Source organism: Bipolaris sorokiniana, assembly GCF_000338995.1.
Source record: "Bipolaris sorokiniana ND90Pr unplaced genomic scaffold COCSAscaffold_6, whole genome shotgun sequence".
Taxonomy (NCBI): domain Eukaryota; kingdom Fungi; phylum Ascomycota; class Dothideomycetes; order Pleosporales; family Pleosporaceae; genus Bipolaris; species Bipolaris sorokiniana.
In genome coordinates this window covers 1,311,261-1,323,706 of record NW_006911900.1, presented here as the reverse complement: position 1 = coordinate 1,323,706, position 12,446 = coordinate 1,311,261, and the positions used below count along the sequence as shown (strand labels likewise).

General features: G+C 52.0%; 4 protein-coding genes across 4 annotated transcripts; 2 read left to right on the top strand and 2 right to left on the bottom strand.

The window, feature by feature from the left end:
* Nucleotides 1–489: 489 nt before the first annotated feature.
* On the bottom strand, nucleotides 490–2,212 carry COCSADRAFT_356431 (uncharacterized protein). Its single transcript, XM_007701397.1, has 4 exons — nucleotides 1,994–2,212; nucleotides 1,434–1,944; nucleotides 805–1,382; nucleotides 490–740 (listed from the first exon to the last, which is right to left on the bottom strand). Exons 1-4 carry the CDS (start codon nucleotides 2,120–2,122, stop codon nucleotides 510–512), a joined length of 1,449 nt encoding a protein of 482 aa, XP_007699587.1. The 5' UTR covers nucleotides 2,123–2,212; the 3' UTR covers nucleotides 490–509.
* A 363-nt stretch (nucleotides 2,213–2,575) lies between these two features.
* Nucleotides 2,576–4,285, bottom strand: COCSADRAFT_88309 (uncharacterized protein; the record flags this gene model as incomplete). Its single annotated transcript, XM_007701396.1, has 3 exons — nucleotides 2,576–2,710; nucleotides 2,759–3,533; nucleotides 3,585–4,285. The coding sequence occupies 3 exons, from the start codon at nucleotides 4,283–4,285 to the stop codon at nucleotides 2,576–2,578; spliced, it is 1,611 nt and encodes a 536-aa protein (XP_007699586.1).
* Nucleotides 4,286–6,794: 2,509 nt separating this feature from the next.
* COCSADRAFT_36427 (uncharacterized protein) lies at nucleotides 6,795–9,545 on the top strand. The gene is made up of 3 exons (XM_007700974.1): nucleotides 6,795–7,001; nucleotides 7,053–7,238; nucleotides 7,296–9,545. Exons 1-3 carry the CDS (start codon nucleotides 6,896–6,898, stop codon nucleotides 9,125–9,127), a joined length of 2,124 nt encoding a protein of 707 aa, XP_007699164.1. The 5' UTR covers nucleotides 6,795–6,895; the 3' UTR covers nucleotides 9,128–9,545.
* A 659-nt stretch (nucleotides 9,546–10,204) lies between these two features.
* On the top strand, nucleotides 10,205–11,779 carry COCSADRAFT_160073 (uncharacterized protein; the record flags this gene model as incomplete). Its single annotated transcript, XM_007701395.1, has 3 exons — nucleotides 10,205–10,214; nucleotides 10,307–11,330; nucleotides 11,383–11,779. 3 exons carry the CDS (start codon nucleotides 10,205–10,207, stop codon nucleotides 11,777–11,779), a joined length of 1,431 nt encoding a protein of 476 aa, XP_007699585.1.
* Between the last annotated feature and the right edge of the window lie 667 nt (nucleotides 11,780–12,446).

Genomic DNA, 12,446 nt, shown 5'->3' with positions numbered 1-12,446 from the left:
GGAATCGAAATAAGTTTTTGACTGTGTCAACGACCTCCTTTTAGGCTTCTTTCTATCTATCTCTCTCTTTCTTCCTTTTGAGAGGGGGAAAGTTTGCAACGGCCTCATGGTATGAGAATGAATCTATGTCGGAGTTCTTTTTGGCCTTTCTAGAGCTTTTGGGTTTCCTTCCTCTCCCCATCTCTGTGTATTTTGCAAACTTGGCATTTGCGGGCATCGTGGATTTGTTACTGGGCGGAGAGAGGGGGTTTTTTTTTGCATGTGTGTGTGTGTGTGTGTGTTTCACAACGGAAACGGGGCGTCGCAACTGGGGAAATGGGAGTGAGAGATGATATACCAATTCTGCTTACCTTTGTTTGAACTTGGCTGATTTTCACGCTGAAAATATATTGATCTTGAAATTCTGAGTCCTTGTCCCCTCATCCCCCCCCACCCCTGTTTTGAAGAACTCGAATATATGCAAAGAGAAAGAAGTACTATACTGTATATCTCGTTCACCGACATGATTATTAGTTCCTAACACACCAAATCGCCAATCTAGCGATTTCATCCTCCAGATCTAGCACGAACCCCATGGTCAAGCGGAGAAACAGTAGACGCTGCTCGAGATACAGGAGGACGTCTAGATCCGTCTCCACAAGCTGGTGTGGTGTGCGGCCGAGGAGTTGGCACCATGCGTCGTCTGAGAGGATGAGTTTGCCCGAGCCGATTTGGCCTGTTTCGTCTAGTATAGGACCGAGCTGCACATATCTAGATATTAGCGAATTGTCTACTTGGTCAAGAGACGAGGCAAAGGAGACTTACGATTCTGGGATTAATACGTAGAGTAACGACATTCTCACAGTGTTTACATTTTACATTGATGCTGTTGGCGAAGAGCGGGATACCGCAGCACTCGTTGCTCATGAGCATGTTGCGCTTGAAGGGCGTGACGATGTTGAGGCCTGTGATGAGGACGCTGAGGTAGCCGACTATTCTTTCCTTTTTACCGGAATTAGATAGTGAGCGGGCGACGCTGTCGATTTCGGCAAGCGTGTACAGTGCTTTTATCGTTGCGTTCTCGAAATCCTCGATTGCGGTTGGGGCAATGGTGAAGGGAGGGTTCACGTGTTCCCGCTTTGTGAGGTATTGGGCCATTGCTCGGAGACGCCGAGCGTCGCCCATGTCAGGATCGATGTCTACTCTCGAACCGCTTGTGATTGTGAGTTTTGCCATTCTGTCGATGCGCCAGCTGGGATTTGAAATGAGAAGGATGGCGTTGAAGGGCGTGAAGAGAGATGCGGAGTCGCACATGGAGGAGTACAGAGTCAGGAGGCCATCGGCTGTGTCGTCAAAGATGCCCAGGGAGATGAGCTCAGAAGTTGTGCCGTTGCGGTTCATATCTAACATGGTCAGTTTTTAGATGGTTGGATGTAAGACGAATTTCGACGTACACTTCTTTCTTGCTCCAATGCTCCTCACACAGACAAGCAGCTTGGGTTCGTCAACATCATACCCGCCATCCATGAAGCTTTTCAATGTCATTAGCCCAGCCAGTGCCCTACTCTCCTTCACACCATACGGCCTCTTGAATCTAGTTCCATCATCACTCCCCTCATATACCGCGAAATGGCAGTTTCTCTCGCCTTCAGGGAACATACTCGTGAAAAGTGGTGCCGTGCTAGGCGCCAGTGCGTTAAATTCAGACGAGTTCGAAATGTGCACTGTCCATATGCCAACGAGTTGGCCAAGCTTCAGCTTGTATCGTGTTTCGGCATACCAGAGGCGTACAGTCAGTACCCCCGTGTTGTCTGCAACCATGACTTTGATGCATCCCTGAGCGGCTTTGTGTGATTTGCTGGGTCGAACTTGGTCGCTGAAATTCACTATACGGCCCATGAGAGCAAAGTTACATGGTCCAGGTTCGAGAGAGCCTATATCGGCTTCTCCGTAGTCCAAGGTAGGCTATGGTTTGTTAGTAATGAACCTAATAGGGGCTATTGAGATAATGTACTGTCCATGTGCTTGCTGTGTCTACTCCTGCCGGGGCAAGAGCGGACTGCATCTCCCCTGCAATGAAGCCGTCACTTTTCTTTGAAGGAGAGGATGAAAAGTAGAACTGTATTGATGACAGCGATGGCATTATGGAGTATGTGCTTCAGGCTTTTAGGCAAATACAAATGTGTTGAGGTGAGGGTTGATTCAGAAAACACAAATGCTCCTTCCTCTTCTGACCACCTAACCAAAACAACAACACCTGCCCGTAGGGTAAGAATCTTGAGATTCATATCAAAATCAGTGCACATACTCTGCAACTACAACGTTTGTTAGAAGACATTAGGAATCGTCTCGGTTTTCTTGTCACGGTGGTGTCCAAACACGGTAAAAGAAGACTTTGACTTAGAGTCTATTAAGTGTTTCTAAAGACAATCACACATCACGAAAGAAACAAAGCAGCTTTTGAAAGTCATTGTGTATTGCTTTAACGAGAGTAAGGAGTTGGTCAAACTAATCGCAAGCACGTCTAGTCGTGCAAATCGTCAGGTCAGTCAAGCAACTGGTGCATACCAAGTAGTCATCATGTGTCATTAGACGCCTAGAAGAGCTTGTGCTCAAGAGTCATATCGTTCTCGGGCTCAAGACCGACACAAGCACGGAAGATGTTGGTGAGAGCTGCACGCTGCTTGGCAAGAGCATTGACGACTGGAGTGCCCGGAGGGGTGAGAGGAGCCTGGAATAGATTAGTCAAATGAAACGCATAACAGCCTGTCTGATGTACCTTGAGCATGTAGCTGAGAACGCTAAGCACGCTATGGAAGTTGTTGAACTTGGCGTCGCTACCTTCACCAGCCTGAGCCCTCCACTGTACACGGGTCATCATCTCGGCGACGAGCACAAGATCAATGATCAGAGGCGAAGCCAGAAGTGAGTCCTCGCAAACATTGAACAAGCTGATGGTCTGATGGCCGTCAAGGAAGATCTCAGCGTAGTACTCGTCCAGAGCACGCTTGTCGTCTCCAACAGCAGGCATGTACTTGATGACGACACAGTGATCAGGGTGCTCTCCATCTTTGTACAGGACGTTGTTGGCAGCGACCATGTCGTCGACAACGTTGGACTTGGAGATCTCCTTGGAACGGAATTGCTTCTGAGAGCTGAGATTCATACCATCGTTATTGCCCAGATGGTTGTACGAGGCAATCGAGGTGAGCTTGATACCAGCACTGATCATGAAGTCAACGAGGGCAGACTTCATCTTGGTCTGACCAGACTTGAAATCATCGCCACCAATGAAGGCATTGTGCTTCTCGGCGAGCTGAATTGCACCAGGGACAAAGGTGTTCTGAGGAGAACCGTTGATGAAGGGAACACCCTCGAGAATCGAGGCGACGGCGAAGACAGTCGAGGGAGCAACTTCCTCGTGGCCAGATTCAATGGCCTTGAGAAGGTTGTCCGCGGTGTCGTTGACGCCCTCGAGGATGTCGGCATAGCGCTCAGTGTTGGCAGTCCACTGCACAATCACCTTGTCGAGCCCGTTGGCAGCCTTGAAATCACTGTTGGGTTGTTAGCAAGAATGATCATGTCACATATAGAATGGCACTTACCGGATGTCCTTACGGATCTGCTCAACATGGGCCATGGAGGCCTTGGTGCCCTCCAGGACGTTGTCAGCACGCTCTTCCTGGTTGGCAGCGATGAAGTCCGGGTAGTAGATGCTGGGAAGAGGCTTCATAGCACCCATCTCCTTGCGGACCAGAGACTTCAGAGACGGGGACAGGACCTTGGCGCGGTCCATGGCGTCAGCCAGGTTCATGCCACTGATATCCCATCCGCCAACCACGAGGTCATTTGGATGGACCATAGGCAGGAGATCATGGAACGGAATATGGATCTCCTGGCCGGTCTTGCTGTCGACACCAAGCTTGGTAGTAGAACTCATAATGACGGAGCCATAGTAATTGGCACCGCGCTTACCCTCTTTGGTTTCCCAGACCAGGTTACGCTTGTTAGCAATGATACCGGCCGTAACCGTAGTACCGTTGTTGCCACCCCAGCCTACCAGCATGACGCCGGTCTTGGGGACTTTGCGGTCAACCTTGAAGTCGTAAAGGGTCTCCTTGGGAACAGCGACATAGTGGCCGTCGGCGTTCTTGGTGACGTCCGTGGTGCGGTAAGTGTACTTTGTCTTGATGGTGTCCTCGGTATATTCGACATTGGGCGAGTTGACGACAAAAGGAGCCTTGAGGGCCGCCTTCACCTCCAACCCATTCGCGTTGCCGACACTTTCTTCTGCGTGTGGTGCCATGATGATTTTAATTCAAGTTCTTGTTGATTTGGTGAACTTAGTTGCGGAAGTCTAGATCCGACGCTGCCCCAGAAGGAGAAGTACGTCGGCCGGCGAATGGGTTGTGGATCCTGCGGGGTGTTAGCCAAATCCACCTCCACGTCGTGAAGTCGGTCCCCATGGGGTCGTGGAGGAGGGGTACTTACGAGCTGAGGAGATTGGAAAACGTCTTGACAGCTGGGCAATGGCCCGAGGAAAATTTCAGGTGTGGTTGATGGAAAAGGGAGATTGTAAGCTTATCAGTTGGCTATGGTCTACAATCAGAAAATATTGATGTGTGAAGGTAGGCAGAAGCTGGGGCGCCATGTAGTCATTTAAATGCTCTCGTGCCGCTGCTGACTTATCACTACCACTCACAACCGCTCCCGCCTGCAGCCGGCCAACGTGTTCGCCCACCGCCTCTTTGTCTTTACCTCTTGGTTCTCCACTTTTCGTCGTCGCCATTATTGCCGTAGTCCTCTTGAGGCGTAGAGACACCAATCGATGCCTCGCACGAGTCCTTGCGATACTCGCCATGCGCCGCTATTACCCCCACTAACTGGCCATCATGCAGCAGCAACCTCCTTGGGTTTGGCAAAAGACGCAAGTGACGTGGGACAGAGTGCCGTATGAGCCTAAAGAGATGGTACACTGCATGGACAGCTGTCGCTGTATGTGCTCGGACGGAATCCTAGTGTCTGCTACAAAATTGAACACATTCCCCCTTCTTGTCGAGTACCCCACCATCACGTGTTTACTAGTCGAAGCGGCAGGTGCCTCGATATCCAGGCATCACTTGGACACCTTGCAAGAGCGCCTAGTATTAGACGGAGCGTTAGGCTTTAAGCCAAGTTATTGCCTTGGCGATTTCTAGTTCATCAGTCTTCATCGACCAGACTAAAAGATCGAGTCTTCTCCAGCGCAGAAGTATGACGACCAGCTTCCTGAGCCAGATGTTGTTTCAAAGCTCGGCCGTGTCGCCAGTCGAGGACAAAGGTGGCATTCGAAACGCGATCAGCTTCAAAAATGTTTGCACAACGGCGAAGGCACGCAACGTGGTGGGCAGCAGAAAAAAAAATGGTCACTGGGGCAATCAGAGGCTATGCAAGATACGAGTCCTGCCATCACACAGTGTTCTAACATGGAAAGTATCTTGTACATGAATTCGTCACGAAGCCGCGTTATTTTAGCCGTCTGGGAAACAGGCGAACAGGTGTGGGGCCTAAACCTAGGTATTTGGAGGCAAGAACCCTGATACCGCTTGCATCAGGCCGGATAAGGTAGGCTGCATGTGGAAATGAGCGATCGACCTGTGAGGGCATATGTGTGTGTGTGTGTGTGCGCAACATTTGTTGTTTGCGCCGCCATTGCTTGTTGCTCGCGCCATGAGACGATTCGAAACATCAAGTTCCGATCTGATGATGCAACATACTCAGACACTTTCGCTTACTCTGTGTACTGACGTAGCACTCGAGGGATAGAGTTTGGTGATTGTGGGCAAGCAGGTGTTATTTACGTTGCGAAAGGGGTGGTGAGGTGCCAATAATCTACTGTCTGCAAGGTAGATCGGGCAGCTGGGAGCGATGTCACATAGAGCCAATCAGCCCAGGCGACTAATGCTGGTCCCCTGACGGTTGTTCGGCGCAGGGACAGGATGCGAACAAGGAGCCTCGGGACGCCGACTCGCCAGCACAGTAAGTACAGTCAGTCTTTGGTCGATTCTTGACGCCTCGCAGTCTGGCCGCGCTCTGCGACAGCATCAAGGGACAGGTGGCCCCTCCAACGGCGGGCCCGTCACGGTGACGTTGGACACGGCAGATGCTGTGTGGTTATCGAGAGATCCGGCGCGGGACGGGTTTCATGACAGTTGGCAGCTGTAATGGATGGGTATAGATGGTTATAATGGTGTGGATGCTGGAACGGCGAGAACCGCACGATTCAGCCGACAGTGCAAGCTGCCGCCCCGTGCACGCCAAAGGAAATGCCCGCCGAATCATCGCCCGCACGGCGGACAACCCCCCAGCACGCCCAATTCCCCCAGGGCGCGAATTGCGTGCAGACGACGACGATAACCCCCGCTGGCGGCCACATGTGCCGGAGGCGATTGGGCGTTCGTCTTTGATTGCCGGCGAGCGTTGTCGCGTGCTGGCCTGTCTGTATGGGCAATGCGCCGACGCGGTCATTACCGTGTCGTGATTGCTTTCTGTTTAGCTTCGCGATACCCAACATTGCGCGTGTCGATTGTGGGGCCCGGCACCCTCTAGGACTGCTACATATGGACGTGCTAGGCCATTTTCCAGCCGCTGCCCTTCTAAGCTCGTAGCCTTTTCGGACCCACGCCCGCATGCTGCCCCTGATTGAGCATGGTCCACACCGTTTCTGAAGATCAAACAGCCCTGTGTGTCCAGCGTCGTCGTTCGGCGCACGCTTGTAGCCGTCTTCGACCATTGTCTGCCGCCCGCCTTGCTCTTCTTCCATGTCACCACTCTCGAGAAATACCATCACACCCCCGCTGGCAGCAAACAATCCCTATACTGACTCCGGCACCGCCTGCCTCGTTATCGCTCCCGTGGGCGAGCTCTGGATGCCAACATGGATCGCATGAGCACGCTTCCAACAATCAAATGCTCGTCGTGTGCCGTCGACATTGATATCCTCCATCTGGCCGACCATGTCTGCGCTGCAGTCCCGGCGCCCGGTGAGTACCATACATTGCTGTATTGCCCACCCAAACTAACTGCCCTCTTAGCAGCGCCAGTGCCTGAGCCCATGTCTCCTACCTCGACAGTCGTGACAGACTCTCCTCAATCTATCCTTTCTCCAAAAATCAACCGCGCAGCAACCTTCGGCGGCCCAACGTTCAGCAATCGATCTGACCGGCCAGCGCCCTCTGGCCGCATGCCTCCCCCTCCCCGCATTGATTCCAGCGCAGCGAGTAAGCAATCAGAATGACACCGAGTCTGCAGAGAAACTTACATACTAATTTGTACAGACAAGCCATTCAGGCCATTAGAGCCCTCACCCATCAGTGACTACAGCGGCCCTCGAAGTCGCTCTCCAGGACTAGCCCCGCCAAAGTCTCCCTACAAAATGACTCGTAGTGTAACATCACCAGCAGACCAATCAAGGGCTCCTCGCTCGCCTGGCCTCAGTTCAAATCTAGACTGTGCTTTTCCGCCATTTCACCCCAAGACACCAACAAGCGCCAAACCTCAATCACGAGAACGTCTGGATCCCTACCAAAACTATGCTCAACCAAGCCCATTGTTTGCACCACTTAGTCCACGTTTTGATGGCGGGGAGAATATCACCAAGCGCATGAACACTATTGCACCAGGACCGTTTGATGGAAAGAATGATCGAAGGCCAAGTAGAACAAGCGCATCGAGTCAAGCCGTAGATGCATCTACAAGCGGTCACCAGAGGACAGGCACACAAGGCAGCATCTCAAGCAACAGGAGCTTTCCCCAGATACGGTCCTCTGTAACATCGAATACTTCGCGCAGCTCTGGGTATTCTAACCGCAGCGTTGGCCTCCCTTCCCACCCAAAGCTACGCGTTGGAAACATAGAGGCTCTACCCCCTCGCCCACAGGCTGACGAGCAGACTGAAGGTATTGATGCTTTCCTGGACCGCTTGCAAAAGGAATCTTCGAGCTCTTCTCAGCCAGTTCAGGAGAACATCACGCCAGAGCCGGTGCGACAGAACAGCCGAAGCAAGAGAGAACCACCACCACGGCCAAGAAGGCCCTCAGAAAGGGATTTGCCACCAATGGATATGAGCGACTTGGATACATCCGATTTTTTCCCGCCCAACAACATGTTTCCTTCACCGGGTCCAAGCCGCAATGGTTCTGTGAGCGACATGCCGCGAGGCCTTGCACCATCTCGCTCTTTACGTCCTCCGCCACTGGCTGCCGCAGGGCCCAGTGATGGACAATCAAACGCGCTTCACACGCCTTCGGACTCTGGCTTCTCTGACGATTCCTATGGTAGCTCTGGTGTCCGAAGCACAGCCAGTTCAAGGTCAAGCCCGCCAGAATCGGAAGCTGCACACTCGCGCCAAGCTTCCAAAATAGGCCGCCCAGACTATGCTGCCGAAGAGAATCTTAGGAGAAGTCCAAGCCCTAACGGATTAGGACCATACCCGCGAGCGCTATCTCCAGGCCCTCGCCAGCTCATGTTCCCACCAGGCGTAAACATGCAGTATCCAGAGTCTCCCATAGATCCTGCCGTACAAATGGGTGCACGAACCCCATTAGGCATATTCCCAAAAGACCCCATGGCCCAAGACTACAGCAGAAGCCCACTTAGGGATATAGCTAGACCTGAGATACGCCAGCAAGATGCGCAGCGGCCCAAACCTGCTAGCAAGGGTAACTGTCGTGGATGCTCTGAGCCCATTGTTGGAAAATCCGTCAAAGATTCATCGGGTCGTCTCACTGGGCGGTACCACAAGCACTGCTTTGTTTGCAGAGAATGCGCGGACCCTTTCCCCACGGCCGAGTTCTACGTCTTCAACAACTCACCTTACTGCGAGCGTCACTACCATAAGCTCAATGGATCACTATGCAACACCTGCAACCGCGGCATCGAAGGCCAGTACCTCGAAACAGACACGCGACAAAAATTTCACCCTAGGTGCTTTGCATGCTTCACTTGTCGTCTCATTCTGCGGGACGGCTATTTTGAAGTTGCAGGGCGAAGGTATTGCGAGCGACATGCCCAGAGCGCCGCGGCTCCGCCGAGAAACCACCTCGGACCTGGAAATTACAGACCACGAAACCTACAGAAACGTGGAACGAGACTCATGATGATGGCGTAAGCCGTCTTTCTTTCCTTTTGTCTACTATACGCCAATTTCCTTTTCGGTATGTCATGTCGTTTAGCGCTTTCTCGTTTCCTGACATCGTACGAATATTCACCCTCTTCATTCTTTCTTGTCCGGCGAGTCCGGTTTTGTATCATATTTTCTGCGCTATACCCCTTACTCTATACATTCCTTACTCATTGTAATCACCGTTTGTACTGATGGCGGCCGATGAGCGTGCGCAAGCTGAGTAGGTGGTTCGGTGATGGCTGGATATATACCCCCCTTTTTTGATTTTACACACTTGTGGTCTCTGGAAGACACATCTTGGTCTGTTGGATGCGGTCCAAATTTACGTATACGCTTGCCTGTAGTATACATAATGTTTATTGTTCATTACGAGGTCTTTGAGTGCAAGGTGTGGTTGTTGTGACTGAATGTAACTTGTCGAGTAGATACTACCCTGCTTGGACTTATGATGATTGGAGGGTATCGATCTTAGTGAGCAGTGTTCTGACTCGGCCTATACTCCAGGTGTATTCGAGGCATGCAGGGGGTGGGTATCAGTATCAGACATACGATATTGACTATCCGACAAAAACCTCGACACTGCCATCGGCGAGGAGCAAGTTGAAATGTTTACAACTCAATTTGTCTCCAACAACTCGGATATCAGTCAATTGGTCCTGTACAGGGATCACGTACTTACTCATCATCGATGCTGGTGTTTGGTTGGCCAATGGCACCTCAGGGGCGATGATCTGGTCAACATGACAACAACATCTAAGTACATGAATGAGAGCAAGCTCACGTACTGTATACAGACAAAAAACGCCACAATTCCGCAGATGATAACGCCACAAAGCCCCCACAGCGTTGGAACAGCGTGGCCTCTTTGAGGTTCGGTGGCAGCTTCGAGATGGCTCAGGGACGGAACTACGGCTAGCGCGCGCACGGGTAATTTCCCCAGCGACACGTTGCGAAAGCTACAATACAAACCCCCCTCTCACTTTCCATCTCCAGGCTGCCTTCAACCAACCTTTTTCACTTCTCCTTGTCTTCTTTCTTGTCTCTGGGCCATAGTTCGCAATCATGAGCGGCCGTAAGTCTACGCCCCCGCCCTCAATGGGCCCGCGATCACCCACGCGCAAAACAGGGCGCACTGCGGCACGCACAGCTAACGCCTCCACGCAGTACGGTTCCTCGATCTTGTCAAGCCCTTTGTGCCTCTCGTCCCCGAGATCCAATTGCCCGAGAGCAAGGTGCCGTTCAACAACCGCCTAGTATGGACTGGTCTCACGCTCCTCGTCTTCCTCGTCATGAGCCAGATGCCGCTCTACGGAATTGTGTCGTCTGATACCTCTGACCCACTCTACTGGCTGCGCATGATGATGGCGAGTAACAGAGGTACGCTGATGGAGTTGGGTATCACCCCCATCATCACCTCGGGCATGGTCTTCCAGCTTCTTGCCGGAACCCACCTGATTGACGTCAACCTTGACCTCAAGTCGGACCGCGAACTCTACCAAACCGCTCAAAAGCTCCTTGCCATTCTCCTGTCCTTTGGCCAGGCTGTCGTCTATGTTATCTCTGGTCTTTATGGACAGCCATCCGACCTCGGTGCCGGTATTTGCGTCCTGCTCGTCATCCAGTTGATGATTGCTGGCTTGATTGTCATTCTCCTTGACGAGCTCCTCCAGAAGGGTTATGGTCTCGGCAGCGGTATCTCGCTCTTCATTGCCACCAACATCTGCGAATCCATCATGTGGAAGGCTTTCTCCCCTACTACCATCAACACTGGTCGTGGGCCGGAGTTTGAGGGTGCTCTGATTGCGCTTGTTCACTTGCTCTTCACCTGGCCTGACAAGACTGTTGCGCTCAAGGAGGCCTTCTACCGTCAGAACCTCCCCAACGTCATGAACCTGATCTCCACCGTTCTCGTTTTCGGCGCTGTCATCTATCTCCAGGGATTCCGCGTTGAGATCCCAGTCAAGTCTGCCCGCCAGCGTGGTGTCCGTGGCTCCTACCCCGTCCGTCTGTTCTACACCTCCAACATGCCCATCATGCTGCAGTCTGCTCTGTCCTCCAACGTCTTCCTGATCAGCCAGATGCTCTACAGCCGCTTCTCTGACAACCTGCTTGTCAAGCTTCTCGGTGTCTGGGAGCCCAAGGAGGGCTCCGCTCAGCTTTTCGCCACCTCTGGTGTCGCTTACTACATGTATGTTCCACAGCAAACCCATTCTGGTAGTTTCCATACTGACATTGTATAGGTCTCCCCCTCTCAGCATCACTGAGGCGCTCTCTGACCCCCTCAAGACCGCCGTCTTCATCGTCTACATGCTCGTCGCTTGCGCTGTTTTCTCCAAGACCTGGATCGAGGTCTCTGGCTCCTCTCCCCGCGATGTTGCCAAGCAGCTCAAGGAGCAGGGTCTGGTCATGGCTGGTCACCGTGAGGAGTCCATGTACAAGGAGCTCAAGCGTGTTATTCCCACCGCGGCTGCCTTTGGTGGTGCCTGCATTGGAGCTTTGTCTGTTGGTAGCGATCTCCTCGGAGCTCTTGGCAGTGGTACCGGTATTCTTCTTGCCGTCACCATCATCTACGGATACTTTGAGATTGCCGCCAAGGAAGGCGACATGTCCGGTCTCAAGGGCATGGTTATGGGCTAGATTGGCTCATAAGGGCCTCGTTCCTTTGGTTTTGGAACGGGGATGTGTTGGGGTTGAGTGCTTTGTCGCACGTTGTAACATACGATCTAAGAAACAAAAAAGTCTGCGAAGGAATTATGGCATCACTTTACGCATGAAATGTGGAACCTGGCTAGGCTACCACAGGTAAATCCTTGTGTAATGTATCATTGTTAACAGCAAGAATGCATTTGACCGAACCATTCAGGCAGTGATGATGTGCTTGGACGCCTTTGACGTATGGATATGATTGCTGCTACGGATCGATGTGAGAGAATGCACAGTATTGGTTGATTAAGCGAATGCGAAATCTGGCGTCTTACCCCTGCATGCGCTAGCATACCTGACATTGAGTACACCGACATGGATCGTTTAAGCGAGTGCGAACGACTATCTAGATGGACACATGACAACGGCGGCTTCGCAACCGGGTACAAGGCACGCTACTCTCATATACATTATGCTATGATTTTGATAGGCTGAGCTAGCTTCCCTGTCTTTCGTGTGCATGAACATGGGTAGTGCGTGCAAGCGAGTGCGAAAGGATGTATATGCAGATAGAGAGGTATGCCGATGTAGTATTTACAGACAGGTAGGTATAAAGAACGCAGTAAATTCGAGCACGTAGCAAGGCCCATCTCATCTCATC

Coding starts and splice junctions, on each gene's coding strand:
- COCSADRAFT_356431 (XM_007701397.1), bottom strand. CDS start 2,122: ATGCCATCGCTGTCATCAATACAGTTCTACTTTTCATCCTCTCCTTCA. Junction 1,945..1,993: donor ACACAGCAAGCACATGGACA/GTACATTATCTC, acceptor AACAAACCATAG/CCTACCTTGGACTACGGAGA. Junction 741..804: donor TACGTATTAATCCCAGAATC/GTAAGTCTCCTT, acceptor AGATATGTGCAG/CTCGGTCCTATACTAGACGA.
- COCSADRAFT_36427 (XM_007700974.1), top strand. CDS start 6,896: ATGGATCGCATGAGCACGCTTCCAACAATCAAATGCTCGTCGTGTGCC. Junction 7,002..7,052: donor CGCTGCAGTCCCGGCGCCCG/GTGAGTACCATA, acceptor CTGCCCTCTTAG/CAGCGCCAGTGCCTGAGCCC. Junction 7,239..7,295: donor CATTGATTCCAGCGCAGCGA/GTAAGCAATCAG, acceptor TAATTTGTACAG/ACAAGCCATTCAGGCCATTA.